Source organism: Nannospalax galili, unplaced genomic scaffold (assembly GCF_000622305.1).
Source record: "Nannospalax galili isolate Female #2095 unplaced genomic scaffold, S.galili_v1.0 scaffold205, whole genome shotgun sequence".
Classification (NCBI taxonomy): Eukaryota; Metazoa; Chordata; class Mammalia; order Rodentia; family Spalacidae; genus Nannospalax; species Nannospalax galili.
The window spans coordinates 2,980,860-3,007,670 of record NW_008353921.1 but is presented as its reverse complement, the minus strand read 5'-3'; the positions used below and the strand labels follow the sequence as shown (position 1 = coordinate 3,007,670).

The 26,811-nt window shown below is 49.9% G+C and overlaps 1 protein-coding gene across 3 annotated transcripts; it reads right to left on the bottom strand.

Annotated features, from left to right (window-relative positions):
• Positions 1-1,795: 1,795 nt before the first annotated feature.
• On the bottom strand, positions 1,796-23,374 carry Gdap1l1 (ganglioside induced differentiation associated protein 1 like 1). Of its 3 annotated transcripts, none has more exons than XR_607897.2 (7): positions 22,982-23,374; positions 15,113-15,305; positions 13,774-13,947; positions 9,074-9,171; positions 8,230-8,344; positions 2,488-3,130; positions 1,796-2,396 (listed from the first exon to the last, which is right to left on the bottom strand). XR_607897.2 is itself a non-coding variant. In XM_008851003.2 (6 exons), exons 1-6 carry the CDS (start codon positions 23,159-23,161, stop codon positions 2,787-2,789), a joined length of 1,104 nt encoding a protein of 367 aa, XP_008849225.1. In that variant the 5' UTR covers positions 23,162-23,374; the 3' UTR covers positions 1,796-2,786. The 3 variants fall into 3 exon arrangements, 1 of the variants encoding a protein (XP_008849225.1); XR_607898.2 differs by having other exon boundaries at positions 1,796-2,381; XM_008851003.2 differs by having other exon boundaries at positions 1,796-3,130.
• Between the last annotated feature and the right edge of the window lie 3,437 nt (positions 23,375-26,811).

The following is a 26,811-nucleotide window of genomic DNA, read 5'->3' as shown; positions in this document are numbered from 1 at the left end:
GTGTGTGTGTGTGTGTGTGTGTGTGTGTGTGTGTGTGTGTTGACTAGAAGGAAAGCTGGCCATGGTTGTGTTTACATTTCATCTTTCTATCACAGTATGTGGAAGGAGGACTGTGAGTGCTAGAGTTGGAGGATCCCTGAGGAGAATTCGGCCTCCTCCAGAGAAGGGACTGACTGAGAGGCTCTGAGCATCTTATCTGGAGACAGAGGAGAGGCATGTCCCCTTTCATAGGTAGTTTATCCCACTAGGACCCATATGTTACTGTTCACAAATGGAGATTTCATTAGGACTCATGAGGTTCTGCATGGATGTCTGGGTAGCTCAGTGGGGTGGATGGTGCCAGATGGTGTCTGTGTCTCCAAATTTTGCTCTTACCCTGTTTTGGCCATGGCTATTTTTCTTCTTTTCTTTTCCTATAGGTTTTTTTTTTTTCTTTTTCTGAGACAGTGTCTCCCTGTAGCCACAGCTTGCCTAGAACTCACTATGTAGCCCAGGCTGGCTTGATTCTCAGACAGATCTGCCTGCCTTTGCCTCCCAAGTGCTAGGATTAAAGGCACACAGTACCACATCCATCTTCTTTCTTTTCCTATTTTTTAAAAATAGATTTTTTTTTATTTATGGGAATATGTCTCTGTGTGTATGTGTGCATGAGTACAGGTGTCCTTGGAGGTTAGAAAAGGATGCAAGGTCCCTGGGAGCTGGATAGGTAGTTGTGCCCAGTGTGGATTCAGGAATCCAAACTTGGGTCCTCTGTAAAAGTAGTATGCGTTCTTTTTTTCTTTTTGAGACAGGGTCTCCCTGTCACCCCAGCTGGTCTGGAACTCATTATGTAGACCAAGCTGGTCTCGAACTCACAGAGATCCACCTGCCTCTGCCTTCTGAGTGCTGGGACTAAAGGCATGTACCACCACATCCGGCATAGTATGTACCCTTAATCACTGAGCCATCTCTCCAGCCTCTTTTACTATATGTGTCTTTTTGAGATAGGGTTTCCCTATAGCCCCAGCTAGCCTAGAACTCACTATGCAGACCAGGTTGGCCTCAGTCTCCCAGAGATCTGCCTGCCTCTGCCTCCAGCGTGCTGGGCCTAAAGGTGTGAGCTTCTTTTCCTTTTTTTTGAGAAAGGGTCTCAAGAATCCCAGGCGGACCTAAGACTCACTACTAGAGGATGACCTTGAACTTCTGATCTTCCTGCCTCCACCTCCCAAGTGCTATCACCAGCATTCACCACCATGCCCTGTTCATACAGTGCTGGGGATGAAACTCAAGGCTTCCTGCATGCTAGGCAAGCATTCTTCCAACTAAGCCACAACCCTGCACTATTTTCTCTTGTAACCTTGATGAAAATGTGAAAATTCTTTTTTTTCTAAATAAACAATACAGTATAAAGTTAAATAAATAAACAGTATAAAGTTATACTGTGGGTTTAATGGTATTTGAGCATTTTAACATGTTTTCCCCACTGGGAAATCAGGGTCAGGGCATGTGCCCTGGGCACCTGAAAGTGAATATAAGCAAATGGATGTAGATATATTCTGTAAACTGTGATGTACTAGGTCCAAGTGTATTGGATTTGAGTTAGGATTAGATGCCTTGGACTGTTGGCAAGGCTGTCCTCGTCCTCTAACTCCTGCCTCAGCCTCCCAACTTTTGGGACTACAGGCAGTTGCCACCATGCCTGGCTTGCGTGCTCTCCTGAACCTCTGCATCTGAAAACTTGCATCTCCACTCCTCCTTCCTGACTTTGGAAATGAGAGTTGGGTGGACCCCACAGTTTAGAAATGAAAAGCAGCTGTTCCTCCTGGATGCTTTATTGGGGACTCTCAGTGGTTTCTAAGCATCTGCAGCAGTGACACCCAGACTGTTTCCCAACATGCAAAAGGCACAGGAAAGTCAGACCCGGATGGGGGCGGGGTCAGTGTGGAGAGACCCCACTGCATGCAGCACAGGGGAAGCCTCTGGAATACGGAAAGGTGGGCACTAAGGGAGGTGGTGAGGAACCACCATTATTCTTGAGCTGAGACAGACCTTCAGAGGGAAGGTCAACATGGCTTTTGCTGAAGGTCCCACCTCGCAGGATGGGAACTCAACTCAAGGTACAAGTGGCTGATGGCTGCTGCTTTGGGGGTTTCTATTTGGGTGCCAAACCGTGCTCGCTGGCCAATCGGGGGAGGGTGAAGGGTGTGCCCATGGTGTTGGTCCCAGCCACAGCCAGGTTTGGGGGTGCCACTGCTTGGTTCCAGCCAGTGCTGTCACAGTCCATGTCCAGGAGAAGAATGAGACCCCTTCTGGTCTTCAGAGGCCTCCCAGGGGACTCTGGTTCTCCAACCCCAGCTGGAGTTACTGGCTAGTTGAGTTGCATCTCCGATGTTGGCTTTGTCCTATAGAAGAGGTCCCTGGTGAGAGGGAAGGCTGGGGTCAGGCCCTTTGAGTCCCCAGCACCTCCCAGAACCTGAGCCCTGCTGGGTGGAGTGTCCTGGGACTCACCTCAAATCCTAACCAGTTCCCACAGTAATGTCTTGAGACCTTGAATCAGAAGAAAAGGCATTCGTGTTTGTGTTTGTTTTCTTGAGCGCTCTCTCTCTCCTCAAGTAGAGGCATGGCCTCAAATCACGGTGTTGGCGACATCTACTTCTACACTATGGAATGTTGTCACACTGACGATAGAATTACTCAGAACAAGGGAGTGCTGTCCAGTGCTCATGGGACAGCGAGCTACTGAGAGGGAGTTGGGAAGCACACAGCACAGAGACACCGCCAGTCAGACACCAGGCCCTGGCCCCACTCTAGATGTATTTTTTCTTGAGGTACCAGTAGGCAAAGTAGCCCATCCCGCCCAAGGAGCCCATGAGGAAGGATGCCCCGAAGAATGATGGTGGTTTCCTCTTGACCAGCCGGAATGCGTTGGGGATGACAGCTGACAGCAGCGTGGTATGGATGTCACCCAGGACTTTCCGGAAGGCAAAGCGTCTCTGGACCCTCTCAAAGAAGGACTGCAGGTTGGGCCGACTGCCATCTTCCCAGTATTTCTTGGACAGTCCCAGGAACTTGAGACGGTGCAGGGTGGCTCCGAGAAGGACGTCTGCCAGGGTGAAGGCACAGCCGCAGAGCCACAGCTCGCATTTCTGCCCTGGAGATGGAGAGGAGATCCAGGCACTCACTTCTCCCTCAGAAGCCCTGGCTCTGGTCTGCCAGCATCTCCTGAGGACATTTCCTTCCTGGACCACTTTGAAACTTCTTGCCACAGCCCTGCATATACTGCCTTCGTTCTTAATCTAACTGACTTCTAAACTGCAAATATTTCTTTTAAATTAAAAAAAAATTCTTTTTTGTGTATGAATGTTTTGCCTACATGTAAGAGCACCCATGTCATACAATGCCTGCAGAGGCCAGAAGAGAGCATTGGATTCCCCTGGAACTGGAGTTACAGACAGCTGTTAGCCATCATGTGGGTGGCCAGGACGTGAACCTGGATCCTCTGTAAGAGCAGCCAGTGCTCTTAACTGCTGAGCCATCTCTCCAGTTCCATACCATGCCAAGTTTTTTGCGATGCTTGGGGATGGATTCCAGGACTATGTGCATGCCAGGCAAGCACTCTACCAAATGAGCCACATCCCAAGACCTCTTTTTTAAAAATTTTGAGACAGGATCTTGCTCTGTAGCCAAATCTGGCCTCAAATTTGCCATCCTCCTGCCTCAAGAGTGTGGTTAAGAAAGCATTTCAGGGAGGAGCGAGTGCTCAGCTATGCTCTGTGCTACATAGTCAACTAAGATGAAGTCTGGGCCCTGGCAGTCACATGTGAGTGGTTGGTAAATTGACAAGGGCAGCTGAGTGGAGTGCTGACCCTGAAAACTTGCTTCAAGGAATTCAAGAGAAGGGAGGAGAGGAACTAGAGGCAGCGAGCAAAGGCAGCCCCTTCAAGGAGTTTGCCATCACTGGAAGGACAGGTCAAGAGCATGAGAACAATCAAGGACAGTTCATAAGCTAGAAGATGCCAGAAAAATAGTGATGGAGCAATGTGGCAGAGGGGGGAGGTGGTGCTGGGGAAGAGTGGAGAGAATGCTGATGTGGTTGTTGAGCTGCTAAGCTGGATGGGACCAGGAGAGACAGAAGGGGCCTGTCTTAGTTAGTTCAAGAACCTCCATGCTTGATAACTAGGGAATGTGTACCACCATAGTCATCAAGGCTAAGTTACCATCAGATGCAAGACACCCACTTCAGGATAAGAATATTCAACAATTGGTCACAAAAGAAACTTTCCAGTTCCAGAGATGCCAGAATGGGGTTTGGCAAAGCTACATGCTGGAGTGAGTAAGATCTCATGTTCCATAGACTCTGCTTCTGGGGGCCTGGGGAGTTGTTGTAGGGACCAGGACTATAGAGATCCTTCCTAGTGCTTTGATTTCCTCAGTGACTTGGAGAGAAAGGAATCAGTTGCCAGTGAGGACTGGGGAAGTCATGGTGGGTGAAGGACTGGGGAGATGGTACAAAGGAGCCCTCTGGAGAGTGGGGCAGAGGAGCATGCAGGTTAAGTTCACCTCAGGCTAGTGTCACTAGCTCAGGTGAGTCCCATCAGCATGATGGCTAAGTTTTTCCCCATCCACAATTAGGACCAAGACAGGGCCATGGGTACAAGCATTGGGCAGGTGGCAGTTCAAGTCTAGCCAAGCCTGAGAGGGTCAGCAAAGTGAGTGTAATGAGGCAGGAGAATGGCAGTGGAGTGGGACATGTGCTTGATGATAGGTCAAAAAACTCCTGCCAGGTTTCAGGAGGACAGCGTGATGGGGACAAGGGACAGTGGAAGGAGACAGGATCAAGGGATGGACTTCCCAGCCACAAACTTCTTGACCCAGCAAGGGAATGAACATACACAGGGCTTGAGACATGGACCTGGATGGAGCCCTGGGGTCCTCCATGGTCTGGATGTGCAACAAGGAGAAACCAGTCAGAGATGCCTGGGGGAGTGTGCTGGAGACTAGACTTAGTAGGTGCTACTACGCTCCATTCTACAGATGAGGAAATGGGGGACAGGTTCAGTCACTTGGTCCAGTGAGCTAGAGATGAGCCTGCGGTCTGCTGTGCCTACTACATCACACTGCTCTTTTCCACATGCAAGTGACCATGGCGTGGCAGGTATGCTATATGCTCAGGTCTCTTTCAATGGGCTCACACTCTACTTGACTCTGTCTGTGTGGGCATACTGCATGCCCTGTGTGTTTGCCCCTGGGTCTGCCTGCACAGACCCATGAAGCTGACTGCTTATATGCAAATGGCTGCATGGGCATCTGTGCCCACGTGATACATAAGTGCAGTGTGTGCCCAAGTGCTTGTATGTAAATGTGAGCATGTATGCAGGGGTCCTGCCTATGTGTGTTTGTAGGCTAACAGTGGCAGCTATTATGCATGTCACATATATGCATGGCCTGGACACTTGTCTGGTATGTGTTCAGAGGACAGACCTGTCTGATGTTCCCTCCCCTCTCCTTTACTGTGCATCTGTCTCAAAGTCCACACTTGAGCTGACCCTGCTGGCATGCCTGAGTCTGCCAGCTGTGCCAACTGGTTGGAGCTCCACCCTAGCACTATGAACTCAGGACAGCAAAGCCTGGGTGGGTGCTCAGACCCACCTGTCCTACCACGGTTCTTGAGAATGCTGCTTCCCCTCTCTCTGTACAGATGATGGTGGAATGATTCGTCTCCTCCCACCCTCACCACCCTTCCCCCAGGCCTCTCAGTTGGTGCCAGCACCTTCAGACACATGAGTCCTCAGCCCCTTCCACAAAGCCCACAAAGCCCAGGGCACACACCCAGTGGCCCTCAGCCCCTCAAGGAGGTTTGAAACTAGAATGCCCAGTCCTCTCCTCTTGGTGGCCAGCCCTCTGTAGGACTGCAACTGTCCTAGGCTGTGACTCTTCAGTCTCTTGCCTCTCTAAATCTGTCCCCTGATCTCCACACTGCTCTGCACCCCAGGACATCAATGTAATAGATCCCCACCCCTTCAGTGTGGGCTTTGCCATGTCACTCGCAGATCAGGCATCAGTAAAACTGACCCAGGCAGACATGGAAGAGATTTGTACACCACTCTCAAGATGTTCTTGGTAACCCCGTGACTATCACCTTATGACATAGCAGTGAGGCCACTGGCTGCTGGCTGGTCATAATCCAGGAGTGAAGCCAGCCATTCCCGCATAGGAAAAAGGCAAGTTTCTCAGCTGAACCTAGCCCACATGGCCGAGCCACCAACCATGAACAAATCAAAGGCTTGAATTTCAAGTCTCATATTTGGAATGGTTTGTTATACAGCAAAGCTAACTGTTATAATCTCTTTCTCAAAATCCTCCAAGCATTTCCCATTACACTCAGGATGAACTATGGTAAACACAGGCTTTGAGCCTGCCTTCTCAGCTGAGATCTGCAGATGACCTTAGAGGGTGAAGTAAACCCCACAAGGCCACAAGTCAAGAAGGTGCATGAATGTCATCAGCTATAGGCTAAAAGACTTGACTTAGCATTACAGTACTACCCACCTCTGGCTCAGCAGACTAGGGAAACTAGAAGATTCCTACAGGTTCAGTGGGTCACTTGTGGGTGATTGAGTGACAGGCTATGTGGGTCATAGCCACCTCCCTGAGGCCTCTGCTTCCTCCTCAGCCCCAAGGGACATAAGGACTATCCAGACCTCTCCATCTTGAGCGACTCCAATTATTATATCCTGCTGCAGGTGACAAAGCCTCTAGCCTGAAGACCTCAGATGGAAACAGAAGGGACAGCAGGAAGGTCCCTGCCTGGAACTGTCTAGAAGAATGCATGTCTGACACCCTCATCCAGGACCTCAGACTCTGCCCCCACCTAAGCCAGACCCTGCCTCCTTCAGTCACACCAGCAGTTAATGTCCATGGGTGGATCTTTTCACTCTGAGTGCCATGTAATGTGCCAGGCCCAGGATATGCATTTTCTCACCAATCCTCACCCCAGTCCTGGAAAGCAGGACCCTACTTTATCAACCCTTAAGGACAGAAGAGGCACCAGTGCCTAAGAACTTGAGCTCTGGGAGTTAGAGTATGAACCCAGGGTTCTGTCAGCATGGCCTTGGGAAAGTTCCCAAACCTGTCTGTGCCTCAGTTTCCTCATCCATGCATTATCGTTTACTCATTCAGCTACACGCCATTCTTAAGGCAGCTGCCTTTAGTATGCATGTGTGTCCAGCAGTACCCATTATGATCCCGTTCTTTCCCTAACACCATGGATCAGCTGTGTGACCTTGAACAAGTTCTTTTGTCTCTCTGAGTCTTAGTTTTCTCATCTGGATAAGGCTAGCCATGAACTCATGATCCTCTTGTCTCAGCCTCCTAAGTGCACAGACTATGGATGTGTACCCCCGCACCTGGCTGAAGTTAAGGTTTTAAGTGGTATTATCCATTTTACAGATGAGGAAACTGAGGTTCCCATAGGAAAACCAGTATGTCCCAGGTCACAGAGTCTGGACATCAAAGCTGGAGCTCTAAGCTCTCTTTCCCGATACTGTTCTGCAGCTTCCATTACACAGGCTCACATGTGCAGGAAGCTGGGAGTATGGACTGGCATGTCACGCATACTCCAGTCTCTTGCCCTGTTGAGGAGATGAGACTATATCAGATATTTAAGGCAGAGATGGAATAGTTTAGAGCAAGATTGGAAGAAGGACTGGGGAAAAGACATTGTCTGGGTTAACAGGGCAGGTGGTAGGGAGTGGACGCCAGGCTAGAGTTGCTGCAGGGACAAAGGTGAGAATGAAGCTAGTATGTGAGGGTCAGAGACGTCCTCAAGTGCAGGAAGTCAGCATCAGAGCGTAAAACTGGATGTCTGACTGTGGCAGCCAGAACCTTAAGACATCATCATGTGGGGCCGGGTAAGACAGTGGGTGGGTATCAGTCACCACACGGCCTTCTCCACCCATAGGAGTAAATGCACGCCATGTGCTACCCACCCTGAGCACGTGTTTCATGTCATACAGTGTTCAAACAGTTCTGTCATTATCTCCACTCTACATATGGGAGACCAAAGTCTAGGGAGAGGAGGGACTCATCCGGGGTGCTCAACCACTCAGCACTCAAACCCAAGTCTGTCTGACTCCTCTGTCCCAACTCAGAGGGTCTCTAGGATGTTTGGGAAGAAAGGGGCTGGGGATTGGCAGGGGAGGAGAGGGGAGGAGGGTGGGCTTAGCCCCTCCACACTGGTCTGGCACCTACCCTCATTCTCCAGCTTCCTCTTCTCCAGCTCTGCTTCAATCTGGTCCAGCACCATGGCCAGCTCCCCGAGGATCTTCTTCAGGTAGCTCACATCATCATGCTCCAGAATCTTGGCCTATGGACAAGACAGGAAGGGGCCCAAGTGTGAGATGCCCTCATGGGATTCAGGATATCCAGAGAAGCAGAAGCTTCACCTAATCCCGCTTCTGCATATCCGGCCTTTGGAAAGGCCCTCCGGTGTACAGCATGCTCCCACCGTCACAAGGCACTTTCATCTGTGGCTACACCAGTCCAGTAAGCATGGAGCTGGCACACTTCCATGGTTTCTGCTATGTGCTAGTGGCTCACTGATGTTCTTTCTTCAGAGAACTTCTCTCAGCCAAGGAGAAGCTGTCTTGTTCAGAAACCCATGGAGGACGACCCCCATCCTACCAGGCCATCTGTAGCCAATGGTCAGCTAATATGAAGGTATTAAAAGCATGGCCCACTATGTGATGCCTTTGTACTCCAGAGCTTCCTATGGGGTCAGATGAGGCTTAGCCACATCCTTGTCTCTATCCCTCCCATCTTCACTGGGTGTCATTGGAACACTCCCTCCACACCATCTTATGCAAGAACCTGCTTTCAGGGCAGATACAAGGTACTGGAAGCCTGAGGGTGGCAGTGGCTTGCCCAAGGCTAAACTGCCAATAAGTGGCACAAGAGACAGGTTTGGAGGAGCAAAGCAGTGCTTTTTCCAGGTCAGACCATCTTTCACTCCTCCGTTTAGAAGCAGTTTCCCCTACTTTTTTCCCTGTCCCTGGGAGGGAAAGAGAGGAAGGGGACCGTGGACTGGGGCACTCACCATGAGCTTCTTCTGTTTAGAAAGGTAGGGCTCAGAGAGTTGTGGCTCCTCTTCATGGTCCAGTTTCATGAGGTCTGTGGTGGCGTTGGCTAAATGTCCTGGAGACAGAATAGGAAAGATCTTGTCTCCCTGTTCCCCAGAGCCTTCCCTTCCCCTATATGACCAGGAATCATTCCATCCAAACACTGGTCAAGGAAGAGACCAGAGCACCAGTTAGCACTTGAATACCATGGTCTGCTACATGGAGTGGATGATACGGCACCCTGCCCCAGAGGTCTAGCTGGTGGGAGAGACAGACCCACAGAACCATCTCCATGACATAGCACAACTGATCTGGAATGAAGAATGAAGAGCACATGGGGGGCCAGGAGGGATGTCTGTCTGGGGTACAAGGGATCAAACCTTGCTGAGGAGGGGAGGAGGGGATTCTGGAAAAGTGTAGAACCAAAACCCCAGACCTCTTCATGTCCCTGAAATCCTTCCCCAACAACAAAGCTAAGCCAGCCTAGGGGTGTCCTTAGCTCCTCTTCACCTCAAATCAGGCCCTGTGGGCTCTTCCTCCACTACACCTCATTTTTACTTCCCCCCACTATATACATTCAGCCCTCTGTTGCTCAGTGTATACCCTGATCATCTTGTTCTTGAGTGTGATTTATTTATTTTAATATTTTATTTATTTTTATTTTATGTGTCTGAGTGTATTGTCTGCATGTAGGTAGGTACATGGGTGTCGTGCAATGCCTGTGGAGATCAGAAGAGGGCGTCAGATCCCCTGGAAGTGGAGTTACAGACAATTGCTAGCCGTCATGTGGGTGCTGGGAGTTGAACCCGGGCTCCTCTGCAAGAGCAGCTAGTGCTCTTAACCACTGAGCCACCTCTCCAGGCCCCACTTGGGTGATTTTTAACTCAGGTCTAGCCTTCTCCACTCTCACCCCACCTCTTCTAGAGCACTTGTGTGCACACATTCTTTCCTCTTCCTGTTTGCAGCTCCTTCTGGCCCCCCTCAGATAATGTCCCAGTTCTCAACCTGCCTTCAGAAACCACAAGTTCCATCTCTTCCTTCTCACCTGCTCCATCTCTAATTGAGCTACCCCCATGGCCCTGTCTCTAGAGGGTACGTCACAGTCACTCCAAGTGTTTCCTGTTCTCTGAACATACCAGACAAAGCCAAACCTTCTGGCCCACATTCCACTCCTGGAAAAGCTCTTCCCCATTCTTCAGGTCTTACTATGGTGCCTTTGTCCCCAGTATATGCTCTGCAGACCTCTGCCAGGAGATGCAAATACACCAACCAGGGCTGCCACAGCATAACTCCACTCAGCATAAATCCACTCATCAGTGGCCTCTATGAAAGTGGCCCCTGCACTTGTGCAGTGCACAGCCTAGACTGCTTGCTGTATGTGGCCATTATGATGCTAATTCTTTTTTTTTAAATTTTATGTGTATGAGTGTATTGTCTGCATGTAGGCAAGTGCACCCATGTCGTGCAATGCCTGTGGAGGTCAGAAGAGGCCATCAGATACCCTGGGACTGAAGTTACAGACAGTTGTTAGCTGCCATGTGGGTACTAGGATTCGAACCCAGGTCTTCTGAAAGAACAACCAGTGTTCTTAACCGCTGAGCCATCTCTCCAGCCCTTATGATGCTAATTCTTTTTTTTTAAATTTTATGTGTATGAGTGTATTGTCTGCATGTAGGCAAGTGCACCCATGTCGTGCAATGCCTGTGGAGGTCAGAAGAGGCCATCAGATACCCTGGGACTGAAGTTACAGACAGTTGTTAGCTGCCATGTGGGTACTAGGATTCGAACCCAGGTCTTCTGAAAGAACAACCAGTGTTCTTAACCGCTGAGCCATCTCTCCAGCCCTTATGATGCTAATTCTGATAGATTCTGAGCTTCTGCTGAGCTGCGGCTATGTGAGACTCATTTCTGTTCTCTGAAAGCCCAGCACAGGCTGAGCACAGAGCAGAACTCAGTGAGCATTGAAGGAAGGGAATGAGCCAGGGTATGCATGACTGCAGCTGTCTGACATCTGCCCTCTGAAGTCTCACCGCCTACCTTCTGCCTGGCCCGATGCAGTCTCAGTAAGCATCCCCAGCACTTCCGGCTCCAGGCTATATTAAGTCTCATTGATGTTTTATGGATGTGAAGGTCAAGTACATCTCTCTTACCCAGGGCTGCCCATGTGGTTGGCTTTGGACTACAGGGAAGACCTTGAACTGATCAGGGTCACTGCAAGCTGACTTTGCTCCTCTGTACCTTGTGAGATCTCCTGCTCTACCTGGGTGGGATCTCAAGAGTCTCTCTGCTTTCTCAAAGAGGAACGCTGGGCCCACTCTGAACCCTGCTGCCTTCCAGGTCCCAAGAGATGGCTTGGGACAAGAAGAAGACAATGCCCAGTGCACAGCCAGACCATATCACTGCTTACCTAGATGCCAGCCAGGGCTTCCCATTGACTCCTCTCCCAGAGACTCTGGTGTTTGGGAGATGCAGATCTGCCCATGTCAAGTCTATCATTTTTTCCAGAAAGCCCTCCCTCCTTCAAACCTACACCTGAGGTTTAGATGAGATACTGCTCCTCCCCTCACTCCACTATGTTCCCTTTAGTTTCCCACACACTGTACTTGTCCTATCCCATAGCCTGACACCTCCTGCCCCTGCATCTCCCAAATGTTCCTACTTGTTCTTGGTTGTTGCCACAACCCCAGATCCTGGGACCAGCATCTTCTGTTTCCCTGATCCTGCTGTTGGTACTAGATTTAAAAATTTAAGCCAGGCGTGGTGGTGCACGCCTTTAGTCCCAACACGCAGGAGTTGGAGGCAGGTGGATCTCTGTGAGTTCAAAGCCAGCCTGGTCTACATAGTGAGTTCCAGGCCAGCTGGGGCTACAGGGAGACCCTGTCTCAAAAAGACAAAAAGAAAAATTTTTTTTTAGGTTATTCATGTTAAAAACTCAAGCAATGGGGACTGGAGAGATGAGTCAGCAAAGAGCACTGACTGCTCTTGCAGAGGACCTGATTTCAATCCAGCACCCACATGGCAGCTAACAACAGTTCTAGAGAAATCCAGTGCCCTCTCCTAACCTCCGTGGGCACTGCATGACATGGGTGCACTTACATATATGCATGCAATACACACATGCACATAAAATAAAAATAGCAATAAATAAAATATTTAAAAACTCAAGCAATGGTAAAAGATGCACTATAAAAATAAATGTCTCAAGTCAGGCGTGGTGGCTGGCATGTGCCTGTAATCCCAGCACTTTAAGGTAGGGGGATCAGGAGTTCAAGGTCATCCTTAGCTACATAGTGAGTTTGAGACCAGACTGGGCAACATGACACCTTGTTTCCCAACCCCCAAACCAAACCAAACCATAAATATATTTACATCTTCAGATTCTCAGCTTTGTTCCCTGAAGACCCACATGAAACTCCTGCAGCTTGTGAACCCTTCCAGAACACCCCTTTCCCTGCGACCCTAGTGCATCCTCAGTACTGACTAGAATAGAACATAAACATGGCACATTCCCTTTCTCCTTTTCCTACTCATCATCTTTGAGAATATCCACACACCTATTTTTTAGTTCTCCATCGTGTGCCATAACGAATTGACCCAGTCCCTGCTGACTACTCGTAGATACCCAGGTTATTTTGAGTGGTATTTCTTAGTATGGTCAAGTCTTCTGTGGTGGATATGTTTGCACATTCTTGTATATGTTTGCATATATACATATACATATATGTATATATATTTCTTGGTACAAGTGTTCAATGCAACTGTGGGATAATCTACAAGGGATGGGCTTTCTGGCATCTAGTAGAGAGTTCCTCCTCCAACCCTCAAAGACTATTTAAGTTTATTTAGTCTTGTACTGTAATTACCTGCCCTTGTCTTTGTTCCCCCAACTGGTGACCCTGGGCTGGTAGAAGCTGTGTTTATCTTTACCTGTCCCCACCCTCACCCAGGGCCTCATTAACGTTGCTGACTGAATGGGGGCAACAGCATAAAAATAGCTCCTGAGTCCTCCTCAAGGGGATTTAAGGGTCAGGGCTGAGTTCTGAGACCTGACCCCTCCCTGCCTTGGCACATCAGTGGAACAATGGAGGATGGGAGAGGGGAGAATGTGAGCACTCACTAAGCATCCAGGACCTAGAGGATGGCCATGTCTGTTGTGCTTGCAGGACCCCCAAATGCTGTAACAAAACCTAGACCCAAATCCCCATGAACAGCTGTGGATGGGCCATCTGATTGAATCCAACTCCCATTGATCAGCTATGGGTAGGCTGGTGGTTAGTACGGTACATGGGTGATTCTGAACTAGAGACCAGAGACCTACTAGTGTCTTTCTATGCCTGGGCATCTTTCTTTGGAAACCTCAACCCTGAGGTCACTCAGTGTTCTTAGCCACTAACCACAGGGCCCTTCCCCAGTCTCTGACCCCAGGTGTCACTAGCTGGGGCTCCCAGGAGGTCCCACAGATCTGAGACGACAACCTCTGGAGGACAGATATCTGAGCAGTGTCTGAATGGGGTGGCAGGACAAGAGGAGGAGGTCAAGGAAGAGTAAGAGGGAGAGAGGGAGGGGAAGCATGAATGTAGAGGCCCCGGGAACAGAGACACAAAGTGCAGAATGGAGGGCCCTCAGGAGGGAAAGAGGTGATGAGGGTATAGAGAGGGCGCCATGGGGCTGCACTCACTGCGGATCTCAGCCGTGGCATACTTGGGGATCATGGAGTCTGTGGTGAGCTCAGGATGCAGGATGCAGCCATGTGTGTAGGCGTCCATGGGCAGTGCGTCCAGTAGCTCCCGGTACTGCAGCACTCGGGCGTGTTGTGGACTGCCTGCCTCAGGCATCAAGGGCACCACGTGTTCTGTGGGTACCACCAAGGGCTGGAGCAAGGCCCATGACTGGCCCCACTCAGTCACTCACCTCTAGCAACCCAGAGCCCCAAATGCCATGCCCAGAGGCCCCAGGCCTACCCTTCTGGGGCTCAGCCACAGGCTGCTAGAAATCCTAGTGGTCTGGCTGCTACTTTGCCTAACTGGGTTTGGTCAAGCTGTCCCTTATAAGGGTCAGAGCCTCTTAGTGCCAGATATTGGCCTGGCGGAGTTGGGTCTGGTTTCTACCAGCTGCAAAGCTGGATGCTTGGAACTCAAGCCTCCTTGACTTTCAGTCATTGGCCAATTATTTTTCCTATTGTGCCTTTTTCTTTCTTTGAGCAGGATCTCACTGCACCCCAGCCTATTCTCAAACTGGAGATTCTCCTGCCTCAACTTCTAAGTATTAGGAGTTCAGGGTACAGGCATGTGTCACCATGCCTAGCAAATTCATACTCCTTTTTTTTTTTAAGATAGAGGCTCCTGTTGTTCAGCGTGGCCTTGGACTCACAGCTATGTAGTTATGGCTTTGAACTCCTGATCTTCTAGCCTCTACCTCCCAAGTGCTGAGATTACAGGCATGAGCCACCATGCCCTACTTGCAAATCCATATTCTTAAAATCAGTAAAAGCCTGGGTCCTGGGCCCACTGTCTGTGTCCCGAGCCTTGACCAGGGGGAGCAAGCTCCTGAGCCTACAGAGGGCAAACAGCTGGAGAGAACACAGTGTCCTACGAAGTTCTACAGTGTTGTGGTCTTTTGTGTGTCTGCAGGGTTTCAGGGTGCCTGAGACTATGTCTATGATGGTTCCTGAGAGTCTGGTCCTGACTATGCCTGTACAGCTGTAGGGTGCTGGGTCCTGAGAAATTTTAGCCCTGTCTGTGGGAGCCTGAGGGTATCCTGAGGGTCAGGGCTGGGCCTAAGCCTGCAGAGGTCCTGGAGCAGGGGAATGTAGCCCAATACACCTGGAGGGTCTGTATCATGCCCTTCCCTTGAGTGCTAGGGAGAGGTATGTGGCTCTTGGGGATATCTAAGCCCTGCCTATAGCCTGTGGTTCCTGTGGGGGACACTGGGCCTCCTTGCCTGGGTTCAAGGGCACTGTCAGAGCCTGTGAGGTCCCTGTCACATGCACTGACTGCACCTATGGGAGCACACCATACCTCCTGTGAAGGTGCGCTCCACGTAGTCGATGATCTGATCGTAGTCACTGATTATGTTGTCTCGGTGGATAATGACGGGCACCTCCTCGCCCAGGTTGAGCCGCATGAACCAGGGCTCCTTATGTTCGCTCTGTGGCAGGCTCACATCTCGCTCCTCACATGCCAGGCCCTTCTCTGCAATCACCAGCCGCACCTGCAGGTGCCAGGGTCAGAGCGGGGGGAAGGCGGGCAGACACAGGGGACACTCTGCCCTGGTGGGCGGGGCGTGCGGGGAAGGAGGTCAGAGGTCACACACAAGAGGGGACACTGTTGCTTGCAGCCCATTCTTGGGCACTTGGGTAGGGGGATATGGCACTGGGGCATGGCTTGGGGCATCCCAAGCTGGGACATGGAGCAGTGCTGGCTAGTGGTTAAGGGGCTGACACACTGGGCTAGGGTTCCCAGCTGTGCAGATGTGGGCATATTCCCTAAACCTTCTGGACCTCATTTGCGAATGGGAGTATTAATGGTTCCAACCCAGTGTCTAGCACACAGATAGTGCTCAATTCATGATTAGTGTTACCATAATGCAGAAACTCAGCCCAGCCTTCAGAGGTGGATCTGGCCAGGACTTTCATAGAAATTCCAAGCATCTTCGTGATCAAGGGTCAAATGGCTCAAACCATTGGGGGAATAAAGTGAGGTGGATGATAACGTATCCATATCCATAGAGCCCTGTGTGGCCTCCAAACACCTTCCTGTCTGCCTGGTTAGGGCAGAACAGGGAGAAAACTAAAGCCAGGAGAGGGCTGGAAATTTGCCCAAAGTTACACAACAGCTTAGAAGCCACCTTAAAGCCAGAAGCAATGGTCCCTGACTCTCAGACCTGTGCCTTCTTCTCTGAGGGTTTTCTCTAGGGAGTTCTGGGACTGGCTTCTCCTGAGTCTAAGGGGGCTTTGGACAAGCATTTGGGCTGGACAACTGACTGGGCTCTGACTCAGCCTGGTGTTTCAGGACTGGAAGATGGCTAAAACTCCCTAAGCCCAACTGCCCACTCCTGTGGGCCAAGTCTCAGGAAAGAGCATGGTCTAGTCCCAGGTTCCCAGGAAGGGGATGATGGTGAGGGAATATACTCCCACGTTGTCCTCCCACCTTTGGGCTCCAGTTCAGGGTCATAGGGTCACTCCTGAAAGAGGTAGAGGCCATTCTTGAGCATCTATACCCCCGTACCATAGGTGGCAGGTCCTGACCTGGTGACCTCATCCTCCCTCCCAGATGCCAGTTCATTACCAGAAGAGGTAGCCTGGTGTTAGGATCACCTTGCGTGTCTGTTCCAACCTAGTAGGCAGCTTTAAAAGCTGCCTTACTCCTGGACCCTCCTGCTGTAGGAAGTCCTGTTGTATCCCTCATAGGGCTGTGGGAGGAGTAAATATTCAGTCCTGTGGGATGCAGCCAGCACACGGTAGGGATGATGTATCTTAACTACTTGGATTAGATGAGGCTTGGGAGACAGAGAAACTTGGAACTGAAGCCTATCTCTGCTTGATTTTTGCTGTGTGACTTGACAAGTCACTTGACCTCTCTAATCTCTCTGGCAGGACACAGTTTACTTCTGTAAGGTTGGTATGAGGTTGATATGGAGTGATGTGGGTAGAGTTCCAGTACAGGAAGTCAATACGTGATCTTAACATGGCCTTTCACATATACCCTGTGCCCCTGTTTGATGTCTTGGAACCCTCATACCCCACCCTTACGTGTAATTTGAAAACCCTCTTACTCTGTTGGGTGAGCTGTGAAGAGAGAGAACTTCCAACACACACTCACAGATTAATTATTCCATTAGCCAAAAGCCAGCTCCATGCGGGGGGCCCATTACATGGACAGAGTCCCTGGACTAGACACAGGGATTCAGCTGTCCTGGCTGCAGTGCTATTGTGTGCCCCTTTCTTGCCTCCTTTTTCTTTCTTCCCTCCATCCCTCCCACTGCCTCCCTCTGGGGTAATGGGAGGGGCTTCAGGTTCCACTGCAGAGTGAGCAGCCTGGGGCAGCATCTGTTTGCTCTGGATGTGTGATTGGGCAAATGGGTGTGCACACAGCTGTGTGTGCATGAGTGTGGTATGCCTGCCTGAGTGTAAAGGAAGTGTGTGTACTCAGCCTGAGAGAGAGAGAGAGAGAGAGAGAGAGAGAGAGAGAGAGAGAAAGTGTGTCTGTGTTTATGTGTATGACAGTATATATGTGGATGTACATATGTGAGCTCATGATGGGGGTTATATACTGAGGAAGCTCCTAAGCACTGAGATGGAGCTGAGTGAGAGCAAGAGCTTGGTCCCTTTTTCCTGTCTGTCCTACTGGCTTTTGTATCTGCCAGGACATGGAGCCTCCTGGCCAAGCTGGGACTTACCGGTGTATGGAAGAGACTAAACCAGGCCTTTGACTTTGACCTTGGCCGTTCTACTCGATCAGGACATCTTCCCCAAGAGCCATACTCTGGGCTCTGCCCTGGGCTTCCCTTGAGGGTATCAAGTATGGGCTGCTGCCTGGGGAAGGACTATCTTTAGAGGCATAGTAGCCCTGCTTGGCGCTGCTTCCAGTCACCTTGGCAGGTGGCTGAGGAGACTTTCACCTTTAGCTGAGCTGCAGGCTAGAGCCATGTGCCATCCTGTGGGGGAAGGGGCCAAGAGAGGAAGCCAGGCCCAAGGGAGGCCACACAGCCATCATAGCCATCTGCCACTAGGTATCCTAGAGACTTGACTAGACCCAGGTGGTCACCACTCTGTATGACCATCTCTAGGGAAACTGTCTCCTTTGTGGGTGCCTGAAGAGTACTGCTGATGCTTCGCTGTGCTGGCTCACAGTAGGGTTTGTGATGCCCTGGGTTGACCTCGTCGTCCAGTCATGTAGTTGTGTAGTTTTTTTTTTTATTATTTTCTTTTTTGAGATGGTGCCCCCCTGTAGCCCCAGCTGACCTGGAATTTACTATGTAGACCAGGCTGGCCTTGAACTCACAGAGATCCACCTGCCTCTGCCTCCCAAGTGCTGGAATTAAAGGTGTGTGCCACCACACCTGGCTACAAATACGTCACTTTTCAGTTCTTGTTCATGGAGTACTTACTATGAGTTACATCTTGTTCTAAGTGCTGGAGATCTTGTGGTGAATGTAACAGACCCCACCCTCTGAATACTGATGCTGTAATGGGGCAGAAGATAAAAAGACAAGAGAACAGGACAGGGTGTATCAGGTGTCAGAGAAATGAGGGACAATTTTAAATAGGGCAGTTCATCAGGGCAAGCCTCTGAGACAGTAATATCTTAGTAAGCCTCCAACAAAGTGATGGAGTGGATGGAGTGGTCCACACAAGGACCCAGGGAAGGGAGATCCAGAGGGAGAACCAGCCAGTGCAGAGGCACTAAGGGAGGGACATGGGGATATGTTTGAAGCCCGGGGAAGCCAGTGTGGGTGCAGCAGGACAGATTCAGGACAGGAGAGGATCGCAGGAAGGATTGTGCACAGGGGTTTAAAGGAGACTCTCAGACCCAGAGACTCACGCGCAAATCTAGGGAATCCGTGAAAGAGGATGGGAATGCCATATCTGTTTTCAGTGATGAAAGGTGCCCGACCACTTCTCCATTACAGATGTGGGATGTGGGTGATGAAGTCTGGCGTGGGCATGGCATCACATTTGTTGCAGTTACTCTAAGTATCATGTACACTCATCGAGGCTTCTAAATGATCTGCCATATGATCATGTTAGATAGTGGGCTAGTGCAGAAAAGCATGTCATTACCTAAAACAGCGGTATTAAAATATTTCCATAGCTGAACTTGAAAATGATTGGTTCCCTTTCACCTAATAACACTGCGTGTTGCACGTTATTCAGTTGAAAACAGAGAAGGGTCCATGGGCTTCTCCTGACTCCATCCTGACACCCAATGAGATTAGGAACCTCAAGACCATTATAAGGACTCTAAAGCTCTCCTGGTGGAACTGGGCAGCTCCTTTGGGTGCCTGAGCAGGAGTGAGGTGAACATATAACAGGGTGAGGCTGGGGGGTAGTGTCCAGGAGTTTAAAAAGCAGGATGGGTTGGGAACAGAGGTCATCCTCCAGCCCTTCCTCCCTCCTGCCATGCCTGGGTGTCAAGATTGGTCCCTGGTAGGACTCAGACCTAAGTCTTTTAATTTTGGTGGCTGAAGGCTGGGCTAGGAGTTCCCCAAAGATGCAGCCAGGACATTGGCAGGACCTGTGAGGATGGGGTAGGGGAACCTTGAATCAGGCATGCTGCAGGGGACCAGGGTGGCCCTCCGAGATTCACTCTGGTAGAAACAGCAAGAACACCAGGTAACTTTCCCATATCCTGCTGTGCCAGGTGCTGTGCTAAGAATGTTGTGTGAACTAAATCATCTAATCACTACAAATACTCAGAGAGGTGGATACTAGTACCTATGAATGCCCTAGCACCTATCAATATCCAAAGTTTACAAAAGAGGAAACAAGTCCAGGAACCATGAGGAATTTGCCAAAAGCCACAGCTGGTAAGTATCAATCTAATTTTGTTGTTGGTGATGTGGTTTGAAAGAGTCTCGCTGTATAGACTGGGCTGACATGGAACTTGCTATGTGGACCAGGCTGGCCTCAAACTCACAGAGATCTGTGTGCCCCTGTGTCCCAAGTACTGGGACTACAGGCATGTGTCACCAAATCCAGTAGCAATCTTACTTTTTAAAAAGCTGACAGGTGTGTGTGTGTGTGTGTGTGTGTGTGTGTGTGTGTGTGTGTCTGTCTGTCTGTCTGTCTGTCTGTCTGTCTGTATTGCACGCAGAGTTGTCTGTCTGTCTGTCTGTCTGTCTGTCTTGAAAGCAGAGCCCACCAGGGAAGGAAGGGTGGTTCTTCCTGTCTGGGGAAGTAGAGAGCCAGGCAGATCGTATCTTATATCTTTTCCTATTGAGGAAACAGAGGACCAGAGAGGGTCAGGGGGCATAGCTGGTCAGTGAGACTGAGGTCCCATGCCCTCCATTTTTGCCTCTCTCAGCCTTGCTCCCATTGGGGAACACTAGCCTCAGAAGCACCCTCACACTCCCAGTTGCATTCACTGCTCCCTCCAAACCCCACAGCCCCCCATCCAGTGATGGTGCCTGACTGTCTCCTGTCAGTCAGTGTGCAATTGTGTAAGGCAGGTGCTCGGAATGTGACCATGCATTACTCAACCCTCACCCTCAGATGAAAGTGCGTCCGTTACACACAAACAACTGATCAAAATAAGACCTAGAGAGGTGGCAACACCCACAAGGCTATGTGGCCCAGAGGGGCTAGGCTGAGGCCGGACCTCACATCTGGCTCATACCACAGCTGGTGTCTTCATGGGTGCCAGAAATCACACAGTACTTTGTACATGCCACATGCTTTCTAGGTGATGCCCAGTAGTCCAGGTGCTGCCTCTTGCAGTGACCTGTGCAGGAGGCACTATCCCTGTTCTCAGTTTATTGGCTGGATACCTGACATATGAGAGGTGAAATAATGTGTGCAGATTATCCTGCTGGTCAGGGGCAGCCTAGCTGTGTGGCCCCAGAGTCTAGGTTTTAGACTCCTCCTGCACTGTCTTGCTGCCTTTGGGGTCTGAAACCAAACCAGTGCCCAGGGAGGCTGCAATCATTCCTAGAGGTGGGCTGTTTCTGTTAGCAGTCTCTATGGTACCATTGAAGACAGGCTTTCTAGATGCACCCATGGGGAGCCTCTGCCACAAATGTGGCCTCTAGGAGAGGCGCTAGGGCTAGCCATACACACACACACACACACACACACACACACACACACACACACTTTGGAAAACCCCCAGGAAATCTTCAGGGATTGATGAGAAGGCCCTATTTGCAGATGGGGATGTTGAATCTCAGCTAGATAAAATGACTTGCCCAAGGTTACTCAGCTGGTAAGCAGCCAAGAGATGAATCAGGCCATGTGAGGGACTACCAAGCCCATGTCCTTCCTGCCAAGCTGCTGTGCCCCTCCCCTGATTGGGTAGGCAGGAGGATGCCTGAGCTAGCTTGGGAGATGCTTGGTCTAAAGGAGAACTGCTGTGGGAGAACTACTAAAGGAGACTAAAGGAGAACTCTCTAAAGGAGAACTACTGTCCCTGACTCCTCCCACCCTGACTCCAGGGCCTCTTATGCCCTGTGCTCAGGCTGAATAGCGGGTTTTCCATGAAGGAAGAATAGGGGACTCTCCTGAGGGATAGGAGTGGATGCCTTCGCCATCCCCATGTCCCTTCCCAGTCACTCAGGCCTGTTTCCTGAAGGTCTGGAGTGGGGTTGGCTCTGGGATCTGGAGGTCAGTCTGACCCACCTCCAAAACCCCAGTGCCTTGTACAGCACAGGACATGCTCAGCAAGCACATGAGGAATGCATGGGCAGGTCTTGGAATGACCTTGGTTAACTTTGACTCCTCCTTACTTAGCACTTTTCCCTTGGTGCTGGGACCTGAGGCTGTGGCCTCATGCATGCTAAGCACAAATATGCTGCTGAGTTGAAACCCACCCCATTCCCTAGCATTTTAATGAACTCTCACACCCTTCTCAACAGATCCTGGACCTCTCCCCCTTTGTGCACAGTGTCACTCATCCTCACAGTAGCCCTCTGTGAAATGACCACAGTGCATCTCATTTTATAGATTAGAACACTGAGCCTTTGGAGAGGTAAATAGAGGTGTCTGAAGCCCCATGGTGGGCAAGTGGGAAAGATGGCTCCCCCACTGTTCAGTCTCAGACTCAAGGACTCTAAACTGGGGTAATTCGAGGTGATGGGCAGCCCAGCCTCCTCAACATCACCTGGGGATCTCCAGACCTACTGAGTCATTTGGGGTAGAATCTAGCAGGCTGTGTCTTGGTCAGGATCACCTGGTGACTTCAAGGCACACTAGAGTGTGAGTAGAGCCAATCTGGAGCACTAAGTGTGTTGCTCCTTCAGCAGCCCTCCCAGAAACCCAACCAAGGGACCGGAGTTCCTGGTAGCTATTTTTACCACTATCACTATTTCATTTTCCAGGTGATAAAACTGAGTCTGGACCAAAACTCAAACCAAAGCCTTTGTCCTACAAAGCTCTTTCTCTTCAGGGACCTATTTTTTTCCATGTTTAAGATGAGTGAACGGAACAAACGGTTGTTGGAGGAGAGGAAAAGTCAGGGGTCAGGAAAACAGTGATCAGGGCTTCAGCATGAGAAAGACTCGGCTCTGGCCATGGTGCTGAATCTACAAGCCAGAGAAATGACGGCCTCCCAGGGTAGGAGATCTCCTTTAGAAGCAGCTGGGTATTAGGGGCGCAGTCCATGGCCTCACTCCCAGAAACCGAGAACCCCAATGGTAGCACCAGGCTGGATTTCCAACTACCCCCCACAAGTCGGGAAAGGGTCTAAGAGGCCAGAGCCAGTCTGTGCCTTTAAGAGCAAAATAGAGCTGATGTAGGGGGTAAGCTAACCGGTCTGAGGGGATGGATTAACCCTTCCTGCTCAGCTCAAGATGACAGAAAGACGGGGTGACAGCTGGGGACATACATTCCAAGCCCCAACCTAAGGAAGGCCCCAGCCAGGACGGAAGGGAGGGGAGCTGTGCCCTGGGGGCCCACAGTGTCCGGGACAGAGGTAGGAAAGCAGACTGACTCAGGCTGAGGCTTCCCTCCACTCAGCCGGCTTCCCTGCAAGGCCAACCTGTCCCCAAGCCTTTGTCTCAGCTCAGCGTCCCATGGCCTGGTGTCCCTGGAGGGAAAGAGGCCCACAGAGCTGATCCTAGAATTGGGGCTGCGCTCTGGGGCCAGGAGGGTGGTCCTCCGGAACCCGGTGCCACCTGCCTCTCCGGCCAGGTCCCCTCCCAGCCTCCGTGGCCGCACCCCGCGCCCGCTCTACCTTCTGTGAGCTGAAGGACTGGGTCCAGTGGTACAAAACCAGGCTCTCCTTGGGCCAATGGGCGGGGCTGGCCGCCTCGGGAGCGTTGGGGGCCTCCACCGGCTTGGCAGCATCACTCTCCAGCGCTGAGATGGGCCACCAGCTGCAGTTGGTGGGGGTCAGGTTGTTGGGGGTCGCCATGACAGCCCGCGATCCGAGGAGGAAGGAGGCGGCTCGGCAGCGGCTCGCGGGCGCCCAGAATCACATGGCCTCTCCGAGCCTGCCCCTCTCTCTCCCTCCCCCTCCCCGCCGATGTCATAACTCACTGGGCGCTGGGGGAGGGGCGAGGGGATCCCGGGGCTCCTTCTCCTGCTCCTCCTCCACCTCGCTGTAGGTCCACCCGGGTCCTCCCCGAGAGCCCCATGGGAGGGAAGGAGGCGAATGTCCCCCCCTCCCCCCCAGAGAGCTCACAGCTGGCCAGTCACCTGCAAAAGGATCCACCATCAAAACATTTGCATCTCTCAACCTTGGGGAACACCTCTTAGAATAAATGGCAGAATGGAGATCTATTTAATCCATCACACAAGTAGTGTCTGGAGGTAGCTCTATTTGAAACTGTTGTTTTTGACGCGCCCCCCACTTCTTAAGAGCTTCTAATGGCAGAAGGGAATGGACTTTATTTATTTATTCATTCATTCGTTCATTCATTCATTCATTCATTTTGAGACAAGGCCTCACTATGTAGACCAGGCTGTTCTCAACCCTCACAGAGATCCTTCTACCTCTATCTCTGGAGTGCTGGAATTAAAGGCATGTGCTACCAGCCCCAGTCCCAATTATGAGTTCTTGAATGACAAGTGCTACTTTTTCTGCGCCCAGCATGGTTCTAAGGCTTTTACAGCTGTCTACTCCTTTGGCCCTCATAATAATCCTTTCAGCTTATTTTACAGAGGAAGAAACTAAGGCTGAGAGCAGAGGTGATCTTGCCCAAGGTCACCTAGTAGCTGGTAGAGCTGAGATTCAAACTCAAGGCCTAGCTGGATGATTCCAGTCTGTTTTGCACTGTAAGGTCAGAAAGTGACCAGAATGCAGTTAGTAGCCCAATAAGCAGCTCCAGTCATTTACACAAATCCCATTACTTACACAGTGTTACAGAAATCCCATCACTTATACAAATCACATTACACAAATGACCATCACTTGCTCAGATGAGGAGGATAAGATGCCATGGGTGGGGTCCAAGGTCATACCTTTACCCCAGGAGTTGGAGCCCCAATCATAGGCATCTGAAGTAAGTCCTAGTGCCTCTTCTGTAGGTGTCTGGAATATTCATGGGAACTTCACATAAAGTCCTTTAGCATACCCATGCTTCTCTTAGAGATCCTGGCTTGCCTTTGCTTTGTTTTCTTCACTGGACATCTAGAATCCTCGCAGCACAGAACAGCTAATGCATCCTTCCTAATACTCTCTCTTGATAGACAGATCATAACATTTGATTTTGCAACCCTTGTAAACAGACACATGTGCTGCTCCTAACCATTTCTTGTACAAGTAAAGACAGCATCTCATTCACATGGACCTGTGGGATTCAGTGTCATCTTCGTGGCTAAGTTCCTAGAAGCAGTATTGCCGATCCAGGCTTGTGCCTCTGCCAAAACTCCGAAGTCTTTTCCCTGCTGAGGATCTAGAAGCCTTGGTATCTCTGTGCACTATTGCCACATAGCAGATAATTGTTTTTCCTATGTGAATCCAAAGGTTAAAAATGGAATCTGCTGTTAGTATTTGACTGTAATCTTTTCACTTTTCAAACATACAAAAATTGAAGCAAATGGCTCAGTGGGCATTCACATACCTGTCACCAAGACACAATTGTTGTTGAAATCTCACCCTCCTGCAATTCTTGTTTAAACTACAGGCATTGTGATATTTCTCAAACGAAATGCTTCAGTGGTAAAGTATTTAGTTTGGTTGGTTGTTGTTTACTTGCTTTTTGAGACACAGACTTACTCTCTGAAGCCCAAGCTGACCTGGAACTCACTATGTAGCTCAGACAGACCTAGTACTTGAGCTGGTCCTCCTGTCTCAGCTTCCCAAGTACTGAGATTACAGGTGTCTGACTCAAATATTTCACAAAGTAATAGATACTTCCTATCTAACATAGGCCATTTTGTGTGTGCGTGTTTGTGTGTATATGGGTGTGAGTCCACATGTACACATGTGCATGTGAGGGCCAGAGGTAGACACCGAGTGTCTTCTTCAATTACTCTCCAGCTTGTTTTTTGAGACAGAGTCACTGAACCTGGAGCCTGCTGGTTTGGCTAGATTAGCTGGCCAGAGAGCTCCAAGGCTCCCCCAATCTCTGCCTCTCCAGCACTGGAATTACAGGCAAGGGCTGCAGCACCAGGCTTTTTCATAGTTGCTGGAGATCCAAACTAAGCAAGCACTTTACCCTCAGAGTTGTTTCCCCAGCTTTTTCTCCTCCTCTTCCTCCTCCTCCTCTTCCCCCTTGTCTTCCTCCTCCTCTTCCCTCCCCTCTTTCTTTTTCTTTTACTTTTGTCTATTTTGAAACAGGGTCTCAACTCTGTAGCCCAAGCTAGTCTTGAAGTTTGGTAATCTTGTCTCAGCCTCCCTAGTGCTGGGATTAAGGTGTGAACTACTATGTGCCTAGCTTTAACATGTTTTTTTCTTATGTAAAACAGCTTTGAGGCCTGGCCATGGTTCTTGCTGCTCTTGCAGAAGGCTTGGGTTTGGTTCTCAGCCCTGGGTGGTTCATAAGTGCTGTAACTCCAGTTCCAGGGGATCTGATACCCTCTTCTGGCCTCTGTGGGCACTTGAACACATGTGGTACACATATATACACTCAGTTATACAAATATACACATAAAATAAAAAATAAATCTTTTAAAAAATATATTATTGGAGAGATGGCTCAGCAATTAAGAGCACTGACTGCTCTTGCAGACAACTCGAGTTCAATTCCCAGCATCCACATGGCGGCTACAAACCGTCTTTAACTCCAGTTCCAGGGGAATCAGAAGCCCTCTTCTGACCTCCACGGCATTGCACGACACAGGCACACTCACATACATGCAGGCAAGACAGTCATACACATAAAATAATAAAATATTTTTTAAAATATTTTTTATTATTTTTATTTTATCTGTATGAGTGTCTTGCCTGTGTGTATGTGAGTGCACCTGTGTCATACAATGCCTGAGGAGATCAGAAGAGGGTGCTGGATCCCCTGGAACTGGAGTTATGGATGGTTGTTAGCCACCATGTGGGTTCTGGGATTCAAACCTGGGTCTTGTGTAAGAGCAGCCAGTGATCTTAACTGCTAAACCATCTCTCCACCCCAAATAAATCTTTTTTTAAAAAAAGAGTATTTATGGCCAGGCATGGTGTTGCACACTATTAATCGTAGCACTTGGGAGGCAGAGACAGGTGGATCTCTAAGTTTGAGGCCAGCCAAGTCTACATAGTGAGTCAGTTGGAGAGATGGTTCAGCAGTTAAGAACACTAGTTGTTATTGCAGAAGAACCAGGTTCAGTTCCCAGCATCCACATGGCAGCTAATGACTGCCTGTAACTCCAGTTTCCAGGGATCTAACACCCTCTTCTGGACTCTGTGGGCATTGTATGCATAGGTACAATTACACACATGCAGGTAAAACACTGATACACATAAAATGAGAATAAGTTAAATAAACCAAAACTCCCACAACTTTCAGGCCTTAATAATTAGTCCATATTCACATTTCCATTGTTGCCAGAAATGTCTTCATAGGTTGATTTAATCAAGAGTCCAAGATTCAATCAAGGACCATACAACAAATTTTAACTTTATTATTA